Source organism: Helianthus annuus, chromosome 15 (genome assembly GCF_002127325.2).
Source record: "Helianthus annuus cultivar XRQ/B chromosome 15, HanXRQr2.0-SUNRISE, whole genome shotgun sequence".
NCBI lineage: Eukaryota > Viridiplantae > Streptophyta > Magnoliopsida > Asterales > Asteraceae > Helianthus > Helianthus annuus.
In genome coordinates, this window is record NC_035447.2 from 68355614 (window position 1) to 68379178 (window position 23565).

The following is a 23565-nucleotide window of genomic DNA, read 5'->3' on the forward strand; positions in this document are numbered from 1 at the left end:
CTTTAGAGTTAAAAAAGAAATCAATTAAACAAAAGAGATAAATAGATTTAGTTAAATTGATGTTTAATATTATTATTATTTTTTAATAAAAGAGATAAATAAAAAAATAAGGGTGAGAACACACGTGTCTAAAAAGGATTTTTGTTTATTAGTATAGAAAGATTTTATTATCTTTTTTTACCATTAACAAATTAGGATATTCAAATATTGGTTCCATGATCTGGAATTCGGTCACAAATAATAGTTATTTTACTTTTGTCATTTAGCCCTATCTTATTACTATTGTAATGTAACCCAATCTTATTTAATCCAACCCTTATTCGTTTTGGTTTTAAACTGCCTGAATTCAATTAAATTCTGTTTTCAGTTTTGACGTAATACATATTCAAACCGAAGAAACCAAAAACCGAACTAACGAACATCTCTCTGTCAGTAACAAGGCACAAATTAAACCTCTTATTGGTTAACTTGAAATCCTTGCTTTCATGTTACCTTTTTTCCCTGGAATTTCGTTTGATAAACTTAACTTCAAGGGAACCGTCGGATTAAAATTTAGAGGGCTGAGATTGTTTTTCTTGTTCTCCATTTTCTTTAGTTCCCTAATTACTCTAGTGCGTGTGTGTTTTTTTAACATAAATATCGTAAAACACAAAGGGCTAAACATCAATTAAGCAGCTAATCTTCTCTCACATGCCATACACTTCTTCCCGGGTTCGACTCAGTAAGTTCGTGGTAAACAATCAGTTAAGGGACTTCTTCCTGTAAGCTATAGTCTGGGAAACAAAACACTAGGTTAGAAAACCCCCGGATGTTTAACTGTCGAACGGTTTATAAGGAGACTGCTAACTTGAACCGACACTTTTCTTTTTAGGTGAATGGTTTAATGACCACCCACAAACCTTGGTTCACCATATCGGGTATAAACGTGCCGAGCTTAAGCTCTATATTCAAAGCTCGAGCTATGCTCATGTGTAATTTCTCAAGCTTGAGTTTGGTTGGTTTACAAACAAGTAAACAAACGTAACCAGTATAATCCCACTCATAGCAGAGTTACTGGGGTGTAATGGGGGCAAACCTTATTTCTATCCCGAGAGATGGAGGCTGCTCCCACTGGACCCCCGACTCCAAAAATCTTTTATTTATTTAAACTAACAAAATAGAGTAAGGTACACGGATGGTCCTTGTAGTTTACCAAAATTTTGGATTTGGTCCCTAGCTTTCCGAAAGTACACAGATGGTCCCTGTGGTTTGCCCTTTATAACACATTTAGTCCCTAACTTGGACATGCTAAAGCCTTTAGATGTGTTGGCTAGGGACTAAATGCGTTACAAAGTGCAAACCACAGGGATCATCTGTTTTCCTCGTGAAAAGCTAGGGACCAAATCCAAATTTATGTAAACGGTAAACCACAGGGACAATCTGTGTACTTTACTCTAAAAATATTTTATAAATTATAGGATCGCTCGTTTAGAATTGCAAGACTAATCAAGCTTGGTATAGGAAGCTCAGGCGCATTTACCTAAATGAGCTTCCATTTAGGCTTGAGCTTGTTGTTAGCTTTTAGCAATCCAATCTGAATTAGCTCACTAGCGGCTCGTTTACACCCCTTTTTCACCCCCAGTCGACACCTGAGTTTGCGTGTGTGTGTGTGTACACTTATATTTGGTAAAGAGAGCGTACCAGATTGTTCTGATTGGAAAGTTTGGCGACATCTGACATGATTTGATGCCCGTCCAACAGCCGCAACTCATCTTTCAAAGGATTGATAACAACTGGTTCAGATTGTTCATCGGGTGAAACACTTGAAGAATCAGCATCAAAACAGCCACCCTTCACTAGCAACAGCTCAATCTCATCGGCTCGCAACCCATTCTCATTAGCAACATACTGATCATCACCAGACCAATATTAGTTACCAGTTAAAAGGAAATTAAAGATTAACAAATAATAAAAAATATATTCTTACCTGGCATACATTTGTAGTTGGCATGGTTGGTTTGCAGCAAATATATAAATTACGCAAATTGGGTATATTTTGCTCATCCAGGGATACAAGCTTGAGAGAGATATTCATCTGGACAATAGAATATAATCATGAAAGGCTAACTTAGAAAAGAATTCATCACAATAGAATATAATAACGAAATTTCAAGTTCCTCGAATCGAACTTTTCAAATAAATTATTTTTTGCTTGAATTCGAATTCGATTAAAAACTGGTCAATTCGATTCGAATTCGATTAAAAATTGGAGTTCTAATCGAATTCGAATATATTCGTTTTGATTCAAACTCATTTAAAATGTTATGGGCTATTTGAGCCTGGTAATGGGCTATTTTAGGACTTAGATCAATTTTTTTGATTATTTATACTATAGCCCAAATTAAAGTTATATGTATGTATTTTATATAAATATAATAAATAAATATGTATAATTTGAATTCGAGTTTCGAATTGAATTTAAATTATAAATTCGCATTCGATTCGATTTACTGGACTCGAATTTGAATTTTTGATAATCGAATCGAATTGAGTAGAATTTTGAATTTTCGAATCCGAATCGAATTCTGAACACCGTTAATCTGTATTTACCTCATCATCATTTTGTGGTAACCTCTTGAAATGATGAATCAGCTTGGAATTGTGGGTATTCCTTGCACTCTTACCACCACTACTTTGACCACCATGGCGTGTATGACTCCTCATCCCAGCACAACCCCAGGCTAAAATTTCCGGGCTGCCAACAAGCCCGACAGACGCACCGACCGTTTTTCTAGAACCATCTGTTTCATTGTCATCACACCCGCCATTTGCACCACTTGATGATGGCAATGAAGATGGGCGTCCTGCCCCCCATCTCTTGTATCGTTTGGGTTTGACTTCTGTAGAGGGCTCTGGCTCGTCTGAAGAAGATGAGTAATTGCCTCCATTATCATTATCAGCATCAACCTCATTGTCGGAATCTCGGGGTTCGGCAGATTTTCTTCTCCTTCCTCTGAGATTACGTGCACTTGACTGTGATCTCCTCATAAAAGCAGTCGCTGTAGCTTTAGCGGTTGCGCGTTTCTTTCCCAATGCTTCTAACTGGCGACGAGAAGTTTGGGCAATGGCTGCTTGGATCTGTCCATGTAACTCAAAAATATACCAGACTCAAAAAAGTGGAACCAGCTCACAAACAGGCTATGCAGTTAATATTGGTGGGATATCAGTTATCAGCCCTCTACAAAATATCGGTCCGGAATATCGCCTATCGGTTCCGATATTATCAGCGGTATTTGACCGATATTGACCGTTATTTTGGACGCCTTGGTTAATGTGGACTTGGAGGAATATTTCATGGCTTACGATTAGATCATGTTTCAAATATTAGCACTTTTGAGTTTTGAGTTTTGACTTTTGATATTACTATTAATATTATATATGTTTTACGTTTTATATATGTATATATATAAATGATACTAAAATTACGGATATCTCAGCGCGATAACCTATACCTCAAATATCGGCCCTTGACCGATATTTGATTTTGGACCACTATAACTGCATAGTAAACAGGTCGGCATGGTTAACTCGTTTAATAAACAAGGCGGGTTTGGGTGATGGGTGACCAACTGGAAAAGTTAAATATCAAAAAACCGTAACACTAGAAGCACCCATTTTGACCTTATAATAGTTTCCTTTGGCCTTCAGATATTATAATCTAACAGTTCCTTTGTCTTTATGTAGTTGATTTTGATCTTAATATCTTATATTAATTTCTTTGGGGGAGGTTCATTTAAGAAGAATATTCTTAAAAGAAGAAAAATGAATTAATCTAGACCCTATATTTTTTTTATCAATGGTTGTGAATCAAGATATTATTTTTGTCCACTTTTAATTAATGCTTTAATTACTAAGGGTAGTATAGACATTTTGATGTAGAATATTAATAAATATTTTAAAGAGTTACCTAAGTCTTATTAATGCAACCATAAATTCCTCCTTCACCATCATTAATGTATTGGCTCCTACACAAATTTTATTAGAAGTGACAACATTATATAAAAATTTTGTGTTCTACACATATTTTATTATGAGTCGCAAAATTATTTAAAGGTGTTTGAGTCCTACACGTTCTGTATCCTACACCAAAATATTGTTTTAATGGTGTAGGAAACGTTGAAAATGTAAGATCATGTGCAGGATTGTTTTTATTGTGTAAGGTGCACAACTATTTTATAAGATAGGCTCATTAAATGATTAGAGTTCATTAATTTGAATAACAAAAATAAATAATAGTCTCATTAAATGATTTATTCAAATTACCTTTGTATCCTTTATTCTTTTTATTCTTAATTTTTAATTCCTTCTCATTTGAACTCTCGACTAATTTCTTTTGTCATTTTGCATTTGAGTTATAAATATAAATGACACTAGTCATCCAAATGGGTTGTAAACAGGTCGGCACGTGGTAAACGCGTCCAGGTTAGGGTTCAAGTTTTCAACTCGATTAACCGGTGGGGTTAATCGAGAATAAACATTCATGTTTCCTAAGAATATCTAAAATCTTCTATAAGGCTAATCTAGTGGACTTTTTTTGTATTCTAACTTCAGCTTATGCTCAACACATACGTCATGCTCTTCAATTTCAAAACAATGAAGAATAGTTTATACAAATTATGGTGCATGTAAGTCAAAGGAAGAATCAGGATTGTGTGTATAGTAAAAAAAGAACAACACATATGGGATAGAGGTAGCATATACTATTGGGTCTTACAGTCACAGCACACAAGTTATGTTTCCAAGCTAAGTTCCATGCAGATGTAAACAAACGAAAGTACGAAACCTATTAATGAAATAAAGTAACTTTCTATTGAGCTCACCTGTTTATTCCGAGCTTTTTCTTCCTCAGCAAAGGCCAATTCCTGTGTTTCGGCATCAAAGCATAAACAGTTCAGTGACGTTGAAAAAATGATTACACATCAAAACAAGTGATGAATATGTAAAAGTGTACCTCAGCCTCGTATTTATCAATGTCAGGATACAACAATGCAATCAGGGCATCGAAATTTGGGTCATCCCTCAAAGAACGGCGGCTTGCACAATGAGCACGACAAGCAGGGCATTCGTTGTTCCTGTTGCACATTGGTCAAACAAAGTCAAAGATTATAAAGAGCAAGTTGAGTGATGTCATCTGAATGTTCTAATACATACCCCATCCTCATTGATTTGTCTATGCACTCTCGACAAAACCTGTGAAGGCATTCCATAACTTTTCTGGTCTTCCGAATTATACCTATCCATGAGAATATGATGAATAGGTTTTAAATTTCTATAAAGATATCATAACATTCAACTGTTCGAATTATTCCAAATGTGATTTTGACATATATTTTGAACGGCTATTATATCAATAATGTTGTTTTATTCGGTTACCAATGTTGTAGAATAGTTCAAGTTCGTTCAAGTCATTCCATCTAGCTATTTGGCATGAATAAATTGAAAAACCAGCATATAATTATGATTTTAACTTAAATATCCAAGTGAACAAAAATACTTCAGCTCCTAATAACTTACTTAAGAAGATTTATATGGCTCAATCACATGTCATATGGTACAAATGGAAGGCTTCAAATGTTTTAGATTGATCATGCATCTTTTTTTTGTGTCATGTGATAATAAGTATGTTCCTAAATGCAACAAATATTGCATCAGGTGATAGAATGCCTCTTATAGTCTTTTGGGATGAACATATGTTACAACCTTGACCAATTTATGTCTCTTAACAACATACTGTATATTCATAATTTAGCTTTCTTAGTAATTAACATATCAATTATCATCTAGGCCAACAATCTCATTATATAGCCATGCTCGCCCATGATAGAATATTAATATTAATATTATAATATTATAGTGAAACTAAAAACTGGAAATAGTACCTAAACAAATTGGGCACTGGACGTCCTTGCGAACTTCAGCCAGTTTTACATAAACGAACCTGCAAAACAGTACAAATAAGATAAATAACTAAAAATTTATTAGAAAGACGTTACTATTCTTTTATTGGTCATACATATTGGTAATAACATACGTCATAAACAAGCACGTATCCATGTAGACATATACACATCCCATATATCGAAGAAAAATACTTTCTGCTAAAAGTCAAAGATGAATGTGACCAATAACGGAGGGAATTACATAACTAAGTTATTTGATTACCAACAGCCAATAATATAAAATTACGTGCACCTTTATAGAATGTTTCACCAGCTTAGAATAGACTTTTAAAGAATAAGAAGAATATACATGGACAAAAATGAACTAGGAGAGCAGAACGTGAGAGTGGTAGGTACAAAAAGTGTGGATTTATATTATTGATTACTAACAGTATGTAACAGTAAAAGTTAAGCAAATATAGTTAGATAAGTTTCATTTGTTATCGTTGAAAATAGCCATCCTAGTTCCTACAAAAGGGTATGAAATGTGGATGAAGTAATAATATGCCTTAACTCCTCACAGACATAAAGAAGTTGAAGCTTTACTTTCCATCAACCAATTATTATATAGGTCACATAAGCAGTTTATGTGAAAGAATTAAATGACAAAGGTATCTGTATATGACTTTAGTATCTGACTCCTACGAACCACTATATGCTGTATATGGCTAAAAAGATTTCCTTTCCAACAACCACTCATGTGCTGTATATGACTTTAGTATCTGACTCCTACGAACCACTATAATTCTACTTCATTTAATAACGTAGCACTAGTCATACTTTGAAAGAATCACAAGTATAATCCACATTCACAGATTATATGTATATCAGAGAAAAGTGGTTTCCATGTTATATTTACTTATGTATTTTGTTCTTCTGAATTTTTTTTTCAACACAAGTCACACCCGAAAATCAAACCCTTAACCCTCCCTCTGCCGAAAACTATGTTTTGACCCAGTAACTCAGTACCTTCCAGATCCAAAGTGTAATTTACATTCAGTCAACCAAGTTTCATATCAAAGCTTCTAAACTCCAGCTAGTATTTGCAAAAACAGGATCCCAACCAATTGCATCAGCCAAAAAGCACCAAAGGTACGAAAATTTACAGAAACAAAATATAAATCTGAGATCGCATCTATCCTTCGCATTACCGCATCCAACTACTACACTACTAGATCTACATAGTGCTAATACCACAAATGAGCACCTAACGAATCCAATGACTCTAATTAAAAAGCATGCAGATCTTCTACCACAACTAATCACACAAACATCAACAAAACACACTAATCAAACCAAACTTCACAACTCGTAACTAAACACAAACGCAAGCAAAAACCTAGGGCAAGTTATCTGTATGTATAGCAACAAGTGAGCACCAAACGAATTCTAATTCTAACTCTAATTAAAAAGCATGCATACCTTCTACCACAACTAACCACAAAAACATCACCAAAAACACACTAATCAAAACCAAAATTCGCTGCTCGTGACAAAACACAAACGCAAGCAGAAACCTAGGGCAGATTATCTGTAGATCACCTAACGAATTCAACAACTCTAATTCAAAAGCATGCAGATCTTCCACCACAACTAACCACACAAACATCACCAAAAACGCACTAAATCAACAATCACAAATCGCAACTCGTAACAAAACAAAAACGCAAGCAGAAACCTAGGGCAACTTATCTGTATCTATAGGTCAAAATAGAGATAAATGAACTGTAAACATACTCGTCTTTGTCGCTACCACTAGAGGAAGGGCTATCATCATCATTCTCCGAATCTGCTGATCGAAAATAACCGACAAATCAAGTAATCAACACGAATGTGAAGCAGTAAATCACGTAATTCGTACGTATAACTACAACAATTAGAACAAAAACGGTTGTAAAAAGTAAACGAACCTTCTTCATCTTGCTCTACGTCGTCGTTTTCAGATTCGTCTGAAACGTTCTGATTGTTACGCTGCAGCTCAACATCTTCTTCATCTTCGTAGACTGAATCGTTTGAACGCTTTTGAGCAGGCATTGAGTCCACTCGCCGCCGGTGAAGTTACACGACGGTGTTACGGTGATGAGAGAGAGAGAGAGAGAGAGAGAGAGAGAGAGAGTTGTTGTACGGCTGACTATTACAATTTACAAGTTTAGAGAGGTTTTTCCGATTTATGCCCTTGAGTTAGCTTGATAAATGGGGGACATGTGCGCATTTTTCAAGGGTATTATGGTAATTTTATTTTTAAAGGTGAGAATTATTCGTGAATGATTTAAAAAAAAAAAGAATTATTCGCGAATGTCTGATCTAATATACGATGTCTTAATCGGGTCCGCGCTAGAGAACCCCTCGCACAATAGATCCATAATTTAAACCCCACAATAACAAACTCCTATTACCTAGACTCGAACTTGAGACCTGGAGAAAAAAACTCGCACGGACCCACCATAGGTGAAACTTAGATCCTGTAGCCACCACCAGAGACCATGGTTTATTATGGTACTTTTGATAGTAAATTATTGTTGGTTGTATAATAATGGGATAGATTTATTATTAATCACATTCGAGATAGTAAGATCGGATTGAAACGACATAGTTTCGTTCAAATCAAAGATGTATTTGTGACAAAAATAAGCAATATATATTTTTTGGATCGTAGTTTTCGTTAGTTCCTAAGATTTGTTTGATTTCTATTTGTGTTAGTTGTTTCGTATCACAAATCAATGATATGAAAGGACTTCATGTGTAACTAAAGAATATATAATATCTATATTACGAACGGTCTAAAGTATTATTTTTCAGCCATATTATACTTTACATATGTATATATAAGTTAAGAGTCTGATTAACAGTTATGCCAAATGTTATTTTATGCTAATTATAAACAACTTACAAATAAAAAAAGGCTTTTGCTTTTGGTTATTGTATAACTTAATTTCGTTAACGTAACAAACTAAAACAATCGATTGATTTACCGCGAAGCGTAGGGAATGAACCTAGTTAAATATAAAATAACAAATGCATGCATAAAATGAATACAAACAAAGATTTTTGACTAAATATATTTAGGATTTTTAGCTGAAGGACCAAGAGGAGCGGGGATGGTGTGTCCAAATAATAATATTACTCTACATTCACAAAAGTATGTTAGTTAGCTTTATATTAACAATTATTTACTCATGATCTAGTGGTCTAGTGTTGTAGTGTTTTATTTTTATAAAATGGTGTAAGTTCAAATCTTTGCAATTGCATGGTTAGATGATTTTTTTGGTCTAGAATTTTTTTTGTAAAAGACAACTATATTGTACTTTAAATACGAGAACGGTTGTCTTGTTCTTTTAATACGAGTTAATTGATACTGTTATTAATAGGATTTCAAGGTGATGTACTGTCACTTTTCTTCGGAAACCATCACCAAGGACTCAAGGAGTTCTATCACCTTGTCTAGAGAGAGAGAGAGAGAGAGAGAGAGAGAGAGAGAGAGAGAGAGAGAGAGAGAGAGAGAGAGAGAGAGAGAGAGAGAGAGAGAGAGAGAGAGAGAGAGAGAGAGAGAGAGAGAGAGAGAGAGAGAGAGAGAGAGAGAGAGAGAGAGAGAGAGAGAGAGAGAGAGAGAGAGAGAGAGAGAGAGAGAGAGAGAGAGAGAGAGAGAGAGAGAGAGAGAGAGAGAGAGAGAGAGAGAGAGAGAGAGAGAGAGAGAGAGAGAGAGAGAGAGAGAGAGAGAGAGAGAGAGAGAGAGAGAGAGAGAGAGAGAGAGAGAGAGAGAGAGAGAGAGAGAGAGAGAGAGAGAGAGAGAGAGATCTTGAACTATGTAATTGAGTGGAAAAGGTGATACCGGAAAATGTACATATGGTATGTGACAAATACAAGTCAGGCGTTGATACAGGTTTGTTTTGATATCTTTGAGCCCGACGTGAGTTCCCAAAGTTGAGATCAAGAGAGAGAATAATGCTGAATTCAAGGCCGATGAACTGTAAGCCAGATCGTTGAATCCAAAGAGACGGGAATCATGGCTGAAGAGACTAAAGTCACACCCCATGTTACATTTGGCTTTATATCTCTGTCGATTGGTGGAAGGGTAGTTATTATTAAAGCGGTTTTGGAATGTCTTCCAAATTATTATTTTTCTTTATATAAAGCTCCAAAGAAGGTTATATCGGATTTGGAAGCTATGATTAAAAAGTTTCTTTGGGGAGGTGCGCAAGGGGAAAGGAAGATGCACTAGGTGGCTTGGGATCGGGTTGCTTGTCGTAAGAAAGACGACGTTTTAGGATTGAATAAGCTTATGGATATCAATATCGCTCTTTTGGCTAAATGGGGTTGGCGGTATAAAACGGAGAATAATAATCTTTGGAAAAGAAATGTTGACGCTTTGCATTTCAGTCGGGTTGGGTGGGAATGCATTCCGTTTAAAAAATCTTTAAGTGGAGTAATATAGCGAAAGTCTTCATTAACACTAAAGCGGATGGTGTTCCCCTTCGGAATTATTTAAAAGGTGAAGTTGGCAACGGGAATGATATTTCGTTTTGGTTGGACACGTGGGTTAACAGTGAGCCGCTCAAGCAGACTTATCCGGTTCTGTTTCGCTTGGAATCAGAGAAAAAATGTAAAATCTCGGATCGAATCAAATGTATAAATGCTGATTTATCTTTTGTTTGGAGCTGGAAATCGCCTGTTATTGAGCCGGCAGCCATTGACGAACTTCAGCGGCTTCGACAGTTGGTTAATTCGGTTCTGCTATCAACCGGTGCTAACAAGTGGAGCTGGGCCGGTGATCCTGAAGGCATGTTTTCTGTTAAAAGTGTTAAAAATCTTCTGTACCCGGCCGTGGAGATCAATAATAGGTATATCATGGAGTGGTGCAAATGGGTCCTTGAAAAGTGTAATATTCACGCGTGGAGATCGGAAATGGAAATGATTCCGACGGGTGTTGCTTTAAGGAAAAGAAATGTATTTCTCGGCGGATCGACGTGTCCGGTATGCAATTCAGCCGATGAGTCAACGGATCATTTGTTCAATGCTTGTTTTGTCGTGGCCAACGTTTGGAATGGGGTGAGCGCTTGGTGCAAAATCCCCAATTTTTTCGCCTTTTCGATCAAAGACCTTCTTGATATGTTTAAGTTGATCAATGTTTCGGAGAAGATAAAGGAAGTTATTCATGGGATAGTTGTTATTGTGTGCTGGAGTTTGTGGCGTGCGAGAAACAATTGGGTGTTCTCTAGTATTCCGATCAAGATCGACAAAATCATTAGTGAGGTAAAGTCGTTAGGTTTTCTGTGGTACTCGAATAGATCGAAAAATAAAGATATTGTATGGAGAGATTGGGTCTCTTTTGATTTCATGTAATTGCTTGCTGTTGTTTTTTTCGACCCGGTTTGGGTCGGCTGTTGTTTAATAAAGTTTACATTTCAAAAAAAAACATGTTACATGTACTTACTTTCATGCTAAACTCTCTCTCTGACACATATTATGGACAATCACTCTTTCATTCTTGGTGTCTATTCGATCGTCTTCTCAAGGTTAATGGAGAGTGGACCAATTGATGCAACCAAGTGTTTCCAAGCGGGTCTTGAGCGAAAATCAAAACTATGCTAGTGAAAATAGTACATCGCGGCAATGTATGATAGGATATTCGACAAATGACCTAGACTAGTGGAATGTTACATCATTGGAATGAGAAGAACAATCGGTATTGTGACATAACTTTAAACCGTTATAGTGTCAATTAGATGACACGCTTCTAATAAATAATTAGCTGCAATAATCTCCAAACATAAATAACAAGAGTTTATCATATAAATCTATTGGTACATAACTACATGTTGACATGTATGAGTGGAGACCGAAACTCGGTCAGTTGAAAATAACAAAAACACCACATTGTCATGAACCTCAATCGTATTTTTAATCTGCTCCGTTAGCAGCAGAACCCGCTTCAGCAGCCTTCTTCTCCTTCTGTTTTTCCCTCTTTTTCTTGTTTTTTAATGCGTTCTTGCTCATTTCTCTGGTAATTTAAACAAGAATTTTAATAAATTGGTTAGAAATTTAATAATAAATGGAGACAAATCTATATTTTGCCTGTTTGTATGATGAAAATAGAATGTAAATGTAAGAGACCAAGAGTACTTACACTGAAGCCGAAGGGCTTCCTCCAAAGAGCTACATTAACCATTCAAAAGAAAATGAATCGAAACCATTAAATCATACGACTATAATATTAATTTCTAAATATTTAAAAAATATATTTATTGCACCTCTGCCTCCTTGGCCGCTTTAGCCTTTGCATGAGGCGGTTGATACGCAGCGGGTTTCTTCTGAACGGGGGGATTAACAGGTTTAGATCCTTGTCCTGGATAGTAACAATATAACGTTAATTTTATAACTAGAGTAAAATGCCATTTTCGTCCCTGAGGTTTGGCCAGTTTTGCGACTTTCGTCTACACGTTTGTTTTTTCACATCTGGATCCAAAAGATTTGAAATCTTTCCATTTTCATCCGGCTCGTTAACTCCATCCATTTTTCTTCGGTAAGTCAGGGGTATTTTCGTCTTTTTTGTTAACTGGGCAATTCAGTCTTTTGAATACTTGTACATTACGCTAAATGCTTGTACACAAAACGGAAAAGACCGAATTGCCCTTTAAGTAAACAAAAAAGACGGAAATACCCCTGATTTAACGAAGAAAATGGATGGAGTTAACAAGCCAGATGAAAATGGCAAGATTATAAACCTTTTGGATCCAGATGCGAAAAAACAAACCTTTGAACAAAAGTCGCAGAACTGGCCAAACCTCAGGGACGAAAATGGCATTTTACTCTGATTTTTACAAAAGGCTAAGCATACAGCACCTTGTGGTTTGCTTTCGACTTTTAATGAGCCAACAGACTTTATGAGTTCTTCAATGTCACCGAACTTATCGGGTGAATCCGCTTTCCAATCCACCTATGAGACGAGTTAGAAAAATAGTGGAAGTATATGGAGTATGAATACCGAAAAAAAGTCACCTGATACAATTTATCGAACTTCTTCTTGAATAATGATTTTCCATTGTAATGGAAGATTTTGATCCTACATTTATAAAGAGTTAGATTATTTGGTACTAATATGGTTTTCGCAATCATGTTTAGCACACAAGATATTTAGAGTTCAATAAATTGGATAAAATGTGTTTTTGGGTCGGCCCAAACCTGTTCGATCCGCCCTTTTGACACCTCTAAATAAAGTATTAGCTATTCCATCATGAGATTATATATGCTATAAATATGCTATTTTGTCACATCAACCAACTTTGGCCCCTCAACTTTGGCATTAACCAACTTTAGCCCCTCAACTTTAATAATGACATCTTTAGCCCTTCAACTTTGGTAATGACATGTTTAGCCTCATAACTAAAACAACTTTATCCCCTCAACTTTAATAATTAAAAACTTTAGCCCCACAACTTTAACAATGACATGTTTATCCCCTTAACTAAAACAACTTTAGCCCCTCAACTTTAATAATAAACAACTTTAGCCCCTCAACTTTATTAAGGCCATGTTTAGCCCCTCAACTTTAATAAACAACTTTAGCCCCTCAACTTTAATAATAAACAACTTTAGCCCCTTACCTAAAAAAATCAAACAACTTTAACTCTCGAGATGTGCTTATTTTGATCTACGTTTCAAAACCGCTACGGAGCATGGATGGTAACCTACTAGTTATACATAAAAGCCAGATTTGCTTTTCTTTTTTACTTCAAATTGCAATTCGTTATTACCAACTGAAAAGTGAAAAGCACCAATATTTGTTACTATATTGCATTAAATTTTATAATATATACGGTTTTCTATAGTTGAAGAATATAGGTCAACAGGAACATAGTCAACATACCCATTGTCCACCTGTAGCCTCGGAGCTGTTGTGGCCGTCATGAAGTAACGACCATCGGGGGACCATTCACTTGTCACCGACCATTCGGCTTTGGTGGTACCAAGTTGCTTTTTCTCGACATAGTCCCAGAATGCCTGAAAATTGGACCATAAGTTAACTGGTTATATGTGCTAAAAGAATCATAGAATACCGTGTTACATCTTGCTATAGCTACTATGCTTTTACTGCACAACTCATCATCGTCATCATCATACTCAGTAAATCCCACCAATAGGAAAGCTAACGTAGGGTCTGAGGAGGGTAAGATGTAGACAGCCTTACCTCTACCCCATAGGAATAGAGAGGCTGCTTCCAGTGAGACCCCCGGCTCGATAGTAGTTTTGCATCAAGCCTTGGACATAAGGCACATAACACTCAGCAATTAAGACAAAGGCCGAATAGTGCATGTACTCCCTTGTCTTTCGGCTATCAACGCCACCACATGATGCATGATTAACCATCCCCCTCCTTTAATGTTATTTTCACGAAATTAGTAAAATAACGTTAAAATTAGTGCACTTTCACTTTTACTGCACAACTACGTTACATAATTATATAATATATTGATTACCAACTTACTTACGCCTCAATGGTTGTACTTTTGCATTGTTTATATTTTCTTATTTTTTTCATTCTCCTTTAGCCCCTCAACTTTGGTAATGACATGTTTAGCCCCTCAACTATAATAAGATTTTTGCTTTTAATTTTCATTATTTAGACTTTGTTTTAATAAGTCTTTTTATTAAATTATTTAGACCCTCAACTTTTAGTTTTTTCCCTTTAAATTGGACGAAGATATGTGGTTAAATATTATTTTTCGAGTAAAGTACACGGATGGTCCATGTGGTTTGCACTTTGTAACACAATTAGGGGCTGTTTGGTAGCCTCTGAATGGTCATTAAGAGGCTACCTCTTAATGGAACCATTAAGAATTTTACTAATGAGAAGGTAGAAGAATGTGACATGTGATGATTTGCCATTCAGAGGTTACCTCTTAACCATTCAGACTAGGGATGAGCATATGCCACCGAATACCGATCCCATACCGGTCCCGTACCGATCCCGATCGGTATCCACTTTTTGGCGTTTTCGGTATCGGTACGGTATCGGTATTATACCGATACCGACCCTCAAAATACGGTATAATACCGATACCGTACCGTACCGATACCTAACCGACATGTTTCGGTATCGGTATCGGTACCTAGTTTAGGTGAAATTCGGGATCGGTATTAGGCGGTATCGGTATCGGTTCGGTATCGGATACCGATATGCTCATCCCTAATTCAGACTTGAGGTTACCTCTTATTCATTCAGAGATTTTAAACCATTAAAAGGTAGCATCTGAATGGTCATTAAGAGGCTACCAAACAGCCCCTTAGTCCACAACCAACAAATCTAAAGGTTTTAGCATGTCCAAGTTAGGGACTAAATGCGTTACAAAGTGCAAGCCAGGGGGACGATTCATGTACTTTTTGAAAAAAAATGGGGACTAAATGCGTTTTGCAAACCATAGGGACCATCTGTGTACTTTTGAAAAGTTACGGACCAAATCCAAAGTTTTGGTAAACCATAGGGACCATCTGTATACTTTGCTCTAATATTTATATTTATATGTGTTACGCTCCAATTTAAACCCGAAACGACCACTTTTATCCTTTTAGTCGAGTTTCCGATGATGAAGGTCGCTGGTGTAGCGTTGACACTAGTTGAAATATATAATAAAAACCATTTTCAACCAAAAAAAAATAGCCATTGTTGAGCATGCATTTGTAGACATACCATTTCACCTGGTAGGTTTCCATAGCCTGCCACTAATATAACTGCAGAAAAAACGATTAAGGCCAAAACACTCTCAACCCAATTAGCACCATCAGTACCGAGAGATCACTTCCTCGTTATAAAAGTTTTTTTAAAATCATTTTAGCATGCATAAAGTAATCAACAAACTATATCGTAAAGGATACACCTTCCCTTTGGGTTCCAACGAATCGTATTGTACGGGCCTTCCCCAAGCTGTAGAAGAGGCTTGCACTTCTTGTCAAAAATTGTTGCCATTGCCGGCATAACTATCGTATGTCAAGTAAACAAAAATATAGCATATAAAAATAATAAAAAGATACCAAAACTGAAATCCAACACCCTCTTTAACATTACTACACAAGTATATTGAAATAAACGAAAAGGATACATCCATAAACAACTGCAAATTCTTTTCCGGAGTAGGACCACTGAACATCGTGTACAGGCCCTTCTTTACCTGCAAAAATTCGTAATCGTCTATCAACAACTTATAATAACAAATTATTTTCCGATCTATAAGGGAAACAAACTTACGTAAGGATACAAGCCCATCGTGAGTGCCATCCAATGTTAAGTAATACAACTTCGTTTCTCCGTAGTAACTCTGGTTAGTTTTATCGACATCCGCCTGCGCCACAACCAGAAGCCCCGTAGAACCGTTGTTCCAATGTTGCTGCACCGATGAGCACCTAAAGAAACTTCTCCGCGCGATTGGTTCACTCGAGGAATCGGGTGCACACGCGTATATCTGAACGCTACCCGGCATTCCCTGCAGATCAACGTATTTGTGGTTTAATATATCAAGAACATAGCCCTCATGTTATACAATTAGGGCTGCAAACGAACTGAGCGAACTGTTCATGAACACTTACCGAACAAAATTTTCTGTTCGTGTTAGTTCGTTAGGGAAATGAACGTGTTCGTTTGTTGATTTAAGGTAACGAACGCAAACATACGTTCATGAACACAAATGAACACAAACTAATGTCCATGAACACAAATGAAAACAAACAAGCGTTCATGAATAAAAGATATAATACACTGATACTTGATAAATATTTTATTTGTCGGAATTTTGAAATATTTAAATAAAATATAAAAACTGAAAACACCAATGAGCTATCGAACACAAACGAACATAAGCAAACACGTTACTAAACGTTCACGAACATAAATGAACGATTACGACCCCTGTTCATGTTTGTTCGATTAACTAAACGAACGAAATTTCTTGTTCCTCTTCGTTCATTTATTAAACGAATGAACACAAACGAACATAAACGAACACGTTACCGAACACTCACGAACATAAATGAACGAACACGGCCCCTATTCATGTTCGTTCATTTAACTAAACAAACTAAATTTCTTGTTTGTGTTCGTTCATTTATTAAACAAACGAACACGTTACCGAACGCTCACGAACATAGATGAACGAACGCGGCCTCTGTTCATGTTCATTCATTTATCTAAACGAACAGAATTTCTTGTTCGTGTTCGTTCATTTATTAAACGAACTAACACAAACAAATTTCCCGCCGAACGGTTCACCGACTGTTCGCCGAATGTTCAGTTGCAGCCCTACATACAATGCTGCTAGTTACAATTTACAAACCTTGGATTCTGGAACAAACGCAGCCACATGGGATCCAGGGTTGTTAGAAAGCTCAGCGGAAGCTACTCCGGGAACTCTAATCTTGTGCACAACGCCTTTTGAAAAATCAGCAACATCAAAGAACTGAAGCTCATTTGTTGCCATACGAGAAGCAACCGCTTCATCAGCGCTAAATCTGATCGTCGGCCTAAAGCATAATAACAAGTCGATCAGAAACAAAATTTCTCGCAACTTAAAAACTCAAACGAGATTACGAGAACCGTAAACTTATACCATGTTGCCTTAGTCATGTTCTTCTGAGACAGCGCGTAAACAGACTCCCCGGTCTCGGTCTTCCATAACGTGACGTTCTTTTCTTGTGGTGACGATGCTTTCTGAAACGTTTGAAGATACGTTCCACACGGAGACAATGCAGCAGCGAGAATGTTGGGGGACTCAAAAGATCTTGTTTCTTTCAAGGTTTTGCAATCGTAGATGCTAATTGCAGACTCGGACTTTATGACCATTAGTTTGGATCCATCGTCACTGAACTTAGCACTCGTGCAGGGTACTTTATCGAGCTTGATACTCGGCTGATTGTTAGTGAAAGGCGGTCCGTTCCATATAACGAAACCCCCTGGTTCTCTAACTGAAAGCACAACAATGATTTAATTTAACACATGTTAGAATCCTAAGCAAAAAATAATAATCTTTTTTGTGCAGTAGAGATGAAATACGCATAGAAAACATGTAACATATATGAAAACCTAATAAAAGTAATTGAACTAGCATACCTAAGATCTCCAATGGGGGTGATGAATCTGCAACTGACATTACAGGCCCTGCACAAAATCGATGAAATTAAACCTAATCAGATAGAAGGAACTGTGAAAGGATTCAGAATCGTAGATGAACCTAAGTGAATATGACTGATTGCAGATAGAAGAAACTGTAGTGAATCTTACCGGAGATAGATATGGCAGGAAGAAGAGTTTCTGAACCGAGGGGTAGGGTTTAAGCTTGGGTTGATTGATTTGCAAAAGGGGCGTATTATTATTGGCAGACACCTAAATCCTTGAATCGACTCCTTCAAATTGCATAGGGCTTATACGGGCCGCTTTTTCAATTGATGTGTCAGATTTTGTCTATTTGATTGGACCTATACGATCGTATTAGTTGAGGGTTTTTTTCTTTACAAATTTTTTATACATCTGTTTATGGTTTAAACAAAGTTTTCTAAAAAATATTTATTTTTTAAATAAAAACTTCTTAAATTTTTTTAAAAATATCATGTACAATGTAGTATAGTATAGGTGTGGTATAAGTCTTGTATGAGCATATATAGATGTAGTAAAGGTCTCGTCTATGTATCATATAGGTTAGTTTGTAATTTTAAAGGTATTTTGTTTATATAATCTATATTTATAAAACTATATAAAGCAAATGTGATGTACAGACATGTAATTTTACATCGTGTCCAACTCTTAAAGCAATATGTAGTTATGTACAAATAATAAAAGTTTGTTTTGAGAGGGTAAAATTGTAAGGAGTTCAAGTTTTTAAGACACTAGGAGGGTATAATAGTAAATTGGGTAAATTACACTTTCCGTCCTTTATGTTTGCATCAGATTGGAATGGGTGCCCTTTAACTTTAATAATTACAGTCACAGTCCTTTATTTGGCAAACCCATTACACTCTGCGTCCTTTAGCACTAACCCAGTTAAAATTTCAAGTTAAGACTGCTCATGTGCATCTCATGTGAGGGCATTTGTGTCTTTTCACACCTTCTTCTCCCCTTTATAAAACCCCTATCTCAAACTCAGACTCCATCTCTCTCTCTCTACATTTCGGTGTTCCACCACCACCCCTATTGGCTATTGCACCGCACCACCTGAAGCCGCCTCCGTCACCATCCGTTGCAAGATCTGATAACATTTAACCACCTTATTGAACTGCATACAGAATTGATGTTGAACTAGCTTCAACCATCAAATCCAACACTATAAATAACCAAACCAGCTTCATTTCAATTATAGTTTCTTTCATTATTCAACAAATATGTTATCATTGAATTTGGGGTTCCGTTCCAAACAAATAAAGAATCTCATTCATATGTCAATTTCAACACACCAAAAGTTACAATAAATTCATCATCAAACAAGTTACAATAAGCACTAAAATTTGCATAACATAACAACTCCAATAAAATTAATATAAGTACTTGATTTTTATATAAAGAAAGGAATGCTCAACTGAATGTGTGCACGAGAATGTGTTGTAAGAAGACAAATGAAATCCATAAAAGTCGATTAACGATAACAATTATGCCAGTGAAACTGAGCATTTGTTTAATTTTACAACTGCAATTGTGTCACCAGAATTAGAAGCTTAGACGCCGGTAGCAACAGAGCACTTCAAACAGCCACACAGAGGATTTGATTAGACGAAGGGATCTAACAGATTTCAAGAATCTACTCCCGGAAATTTTGCCCAAATCAAATCAAAGGTTGAGATCTACAAGGGTTTCAGATCTAAGGAAGGGTTTCATGGGTCGAAGTGGTGGTGAGGGGGGTTCTGGTTCCGATGGTCGAAGTGGTGGTGATGAGGCGTTAAGCTGGTCGCTGGAATGGTTGCGGTGACTAGTGAGACATTTAGGTGGTCGCCGTGGTGGTGGCTGGGGTGGTGGGCAGATGCCGGATGGTGGCTGGAGTGGCGGTGGCTGGGGTGGAGTGTAGAGAGAGATATAGGTTTATGTTTTCTGTGTATATATATTGTTAATATAATAGGTAAGATTACTAATATACCCTCACGTGCTAACCACATGCCATACTTAACTATAAAATTTTAACCTGGTTAGTGCTAAAGGACGTAAAGCGTGATGGATTTTACATATAAAGGATTGTGACTGTAATTGTTGAAGTTAAAGGTCATCCATTGCAATCTGATAAAAACATAAATGACGAAAAGTGTAATTTAACCTAGTAAATTGCACCTACATTCCATACTCACACACTCACAATCCTTTCCTTCTCAGTCCTCAACAAACCTAATCGACACCCTCTGAATCAAACCCCCGTCCTTTCATTATCTCACACATTCAATTAGGTGTTGTTTTTTTTTCAGAGGTAAAAGGTCTGCAGTCCGCGGACCACATCTACAGGCATCTAAGTTAACTCGGAAAGAGGAGAAATTCATTTGGGGTGTCGAACAAGAAAGAGTGTTCCAAACGCTAAGAGAGAAGTTAACACAAGCTCCGGTATTAACGTTGCCGGACGAGGTCGAAGACTTGGTAGTCTACTCAGACGCGTCACTTTCAGGGCTCGGATGTGTTTTAATGCAACGAGGCAAGGTAATAGCTTATGCCTTGAGCCAATTAAAGGTGCATGAAAAGAAATATCCCATGCACGATCTCGAATTGGCGGCAGTGGTGTTTGCGTTAAAAATATGGAGGCACTATTTATACGGAGTAAAGTGCACCATATTTACTAACCAGAAAAGCTTGAAATACTTCTTCGATCAGAAGGAGTTAAATATGCGACAAAGATGATGGTTAGAAATGGTAAAAGACTATGACTGCGAAATACATTACCACCCCGGAAGGGCTAATGTCGTGGCGGATGCCTTGAGCAGAAAATCGGATTATGTCCCAATACGAGTGAGAACGATGCATCTTGTTGTAACCTCAGGTTTACTTGAACGTATCTGAGAAGCACAAACTGAGGCAGTGAAAGAGGAAAACTTGAAAAAAGAAAGGATAGTCGGTCAGCTGAAGGATTTGGCGGATGGTAACAACAGGTTGAAGACTCGATTCGGAAGAATATGGGTCCCAAATTCCTGTGGGGTTAAGACGCTTCTACTCAATGAAGCTCATAAATCCTGTTATTCTATTCATCCGGGTGCAACCAAGATGTACAACGATCTGAAGCAAAACTATTGGTGGCGCGGAATGAAAAGGGACGTAGTAAAGTATGTAGAGAAGTGTTTGACTTGTTTACAAGTCAAGGCGGAACACCAGAAACCATATGGAAAACTGCAATGTAATAACTCTCATTAAAATCCATAATTAGGATGATAATTAGTCAATAAGAAAACCCTAACTGAGACACCCAAGTAATTCTGCACTAACCCTAAAATTTTCAGAACAATTGGAATTAGGATCAGGGCCCCTAAAACTCGGGGGGGGGGGGGGGGGTTAAACCCTAGTGATAATTATCCATAATATTCGTTGTACAGATTATAATTCATTTTATAAATGAGTCAGCAAAGCTAGTCCCGAACCCAACTAGCCTATGTAATTAGACTGCACCCCTTACGGACCGTAAGGGGAAAAGCCATACGGTTCGTAAGCCTGTCCAAAAATCACTATAAATAGCAGACATTGGCAATTGCTTTCTGTGTTGAAAACGACGTAAGAATTCTTTGTAGACGTCGAGTTATAAGCAGAAACAGTCCATAGTATACTAATATCGAATTGCTGCCGCAAAACAGGGTAATCACTCGATCGCTATTACGATTCATTTTCCGACTGATCAATATATCCAATGGATGTTTAAGTGCCGCCCACATAGGGTTATACTTTGTCGTTCGTCGTTAAATCGATGGATGTTTAAGTATTGCACTTTGTCGTTCGTTGTGAGAATTTGATCTCGTGAGCTATCGTAACTGCTGTATTGATCACTAACCCGGTTTTGTGTGTATTATTATTATATTAGGTTAACAAGGCTAATCCATATTCTGTCCGTGTTAAATCTGCAATGTGAGTCATTCTCTTTTTATCAACTGTTTTACAATACTCCAAATTATTTTCAGAATTATAATTACAGTGATTAAGTTTATGTAATCACCAAATTACAGCCGGTATGTGGGGTATTGTGCACATTACTACTGTTTTAATCACATTAGGTGGGCGAACCTAAAATTAAGTGATATACGTCATTCATTGGGGCAGCCAATGGTGATATGACCACAGTCACAGATCCGGTCGAGTGACAAATACTGTGGGTAGTTGGTAGATATCAGAAACATATGTAAAAACTCTTAATATTGTAAATTATAATAAACGAGTCATTTTAGTAAACTGAATGATTCACTCAGTATTTCCCGCTGACAAAACCTTTTTCAAACATGTTTCAGGTGATCTATTGTAATTCAGGAAAAGTGCTGGGGAGCATTTCAAGCTTAAGATAGTGGCTCATTATAAATAGAGAAATATGTTTTCTAAAAATTAAAGATTTCTCAGTAAAAACTTGTTATTGTAAATTATTGGGGTTTTATCCCGAATTGTGAAATAAAATAATCGGGAAAAGTTTTTTAGCTTTAAAACGATCCTGATGGAAAAATTCCGCTGCTAAAATCACATAAATAAATATCACGGGATTTCTGTTCCGCGGCTCCGGAAACGGGTCAAACCGGGTCGGGGGCCGTGACAGAAATGAGGTGGTATCAGAGCCACTGAGTTAAGCTAATTAAGTATTTAGAGATACTTAATTTTTCCTGATTACTATTATGTGATTATGTGTTTTATTAAACTGATTATTTGTTAGTTACAGTATGGGTAAGAAAAAGCTGCAAGATATCTATCTTAAATTAGATAGGTTAGTTTATGAAGAGGGAAGTTCATCTTCAAGACTCCCTACAATTCCTGAAGAAGGAATATTTGTGCGAAAAGCACAATATGAGAAACCGCTTTCTCCTAGAAAAAGGAGTATGATTATTAAGAAAAGTAAAGAGCAAATCCGAGAAAAGAGGATAAAAAGGGAAACCCAGGAATTAATCAATAAATCACCTTGGGAAGACAAGCTAGACGAGAAATGGACAAATTTATATATGTTAGCCACAGTAGCAGAACATGCAGATCTTTAAAAACCCTAAGTCTAGTAATAGCACTTCTCAGTAAATAAATAAATAAATCCGAGTGTGTTCTTTCTTGTTATTTTGTACAAATAGTGTGCAATAAAACTTCAATGTTTATTTGTTAAGCTTTGTTCCAAAGTTTTAACTTAGTATTTTTGTGCATTTTGCATATATGCTACACAGCATGAATGAGATATATGAAGCCTTTCAGAACCTCGATCTTTACCCGGTGAATATAGAAGTTTCCAAAGATTTCACTGGATACTTTGCTGATGTGGAACAACCTGTAGAATTCAATGCTCCACCTTTGACAAAGCCAAAACGAAAGAAAAGAAAGAATTATGTATGGGGTAGTCGTATCCGTAGGAAAAAGCCAGCCACGAAACTTCCTAAAATAAACAACCCTTTAGAAAAAGGAAAAGAAATTGTAATC

General features: G+C 36.6%; 2 protein-coding genes across 5 annotated transcripts; both read right to left on the reverse strand.

Annotated features, from left to right (window-relative positions):
* Nucleotides 1-427: 427 nt before the first annotated feature.
* LOC110911928 (putative E3 ubiquitin-protein ligase RING1a) lies at nt 428-8128 on the reverse strand. 4 transcript variants are annotated; one of them, XM_022156587.1, is made up of 10 exons: nt 7889-8128; nt 7716-7770; nt 5919-5977; nt 5191-5272; nt 4991-5111; nt 4860-4901; nt 2590-3129; nt 1967-2074; nt 1681-1887; nt 428-773 (listed from the first exon to the last, which is right to left on the reverse strand). In XM_022156587.1, the coding sequence occupies exons 1-10, from the start codon at nt 8010-8012 to the stop codon at nt 741-743; spliced, it is 1371 nt and encodes a 456-aa protein (XP_022012279.1). In that variant the 5' UTR covers nt 8013-8128; the 3' UTR covers nt 428-740. The 4 variants fall into 4 exon arrangements, with proteins under 4 accessions (XP_022012279.1, XP_035839777.1, XP_022012281.1 ...); XM_035983884.1 differs by having other exon boundaries at nt 2590-3117; nt 7716-7767; nt 7889-8117; XM_022156589.2 differs by having other exon boundaries at nt 2590-3117; nt 7889-8117.
* Nucleotides 8129-11676: 3548 nt separating this feature from the next.
* LOC110911930 (eukaryotic translation initiation factor 2A) lies at nt 11677-18400 on the reverse strand. The gene is made up of 14 exons (XM_022156590.2): nt 18244-18400; nt 18073-18120; nt 17573-17927; nt 17300-17486; nt 16219-16453; nt 16073-16141; nt 15849-15950; nt 15664-15704; nt 13843-13976; nt 12975-13038; nt 12819-12912; nt 12227-12321; nt 12103-12131; nt 11677-11976 (listed from the first exon to the last, which is right to left on the reverse strand). Exons 2-14 carry the CDS (start codon nt 18110-18112, stop codon nt 11877-11879), a joined length of 1545 nt encoding a protein of 514 aa, XP_022012282.1. The 5' UTR covers nt 18113-18120; nt 18244-18400; the 3' UTR covers nt 11677-11876.
* Nucleotides 18401-23565: the final 5165 nt, after the last annotated feature.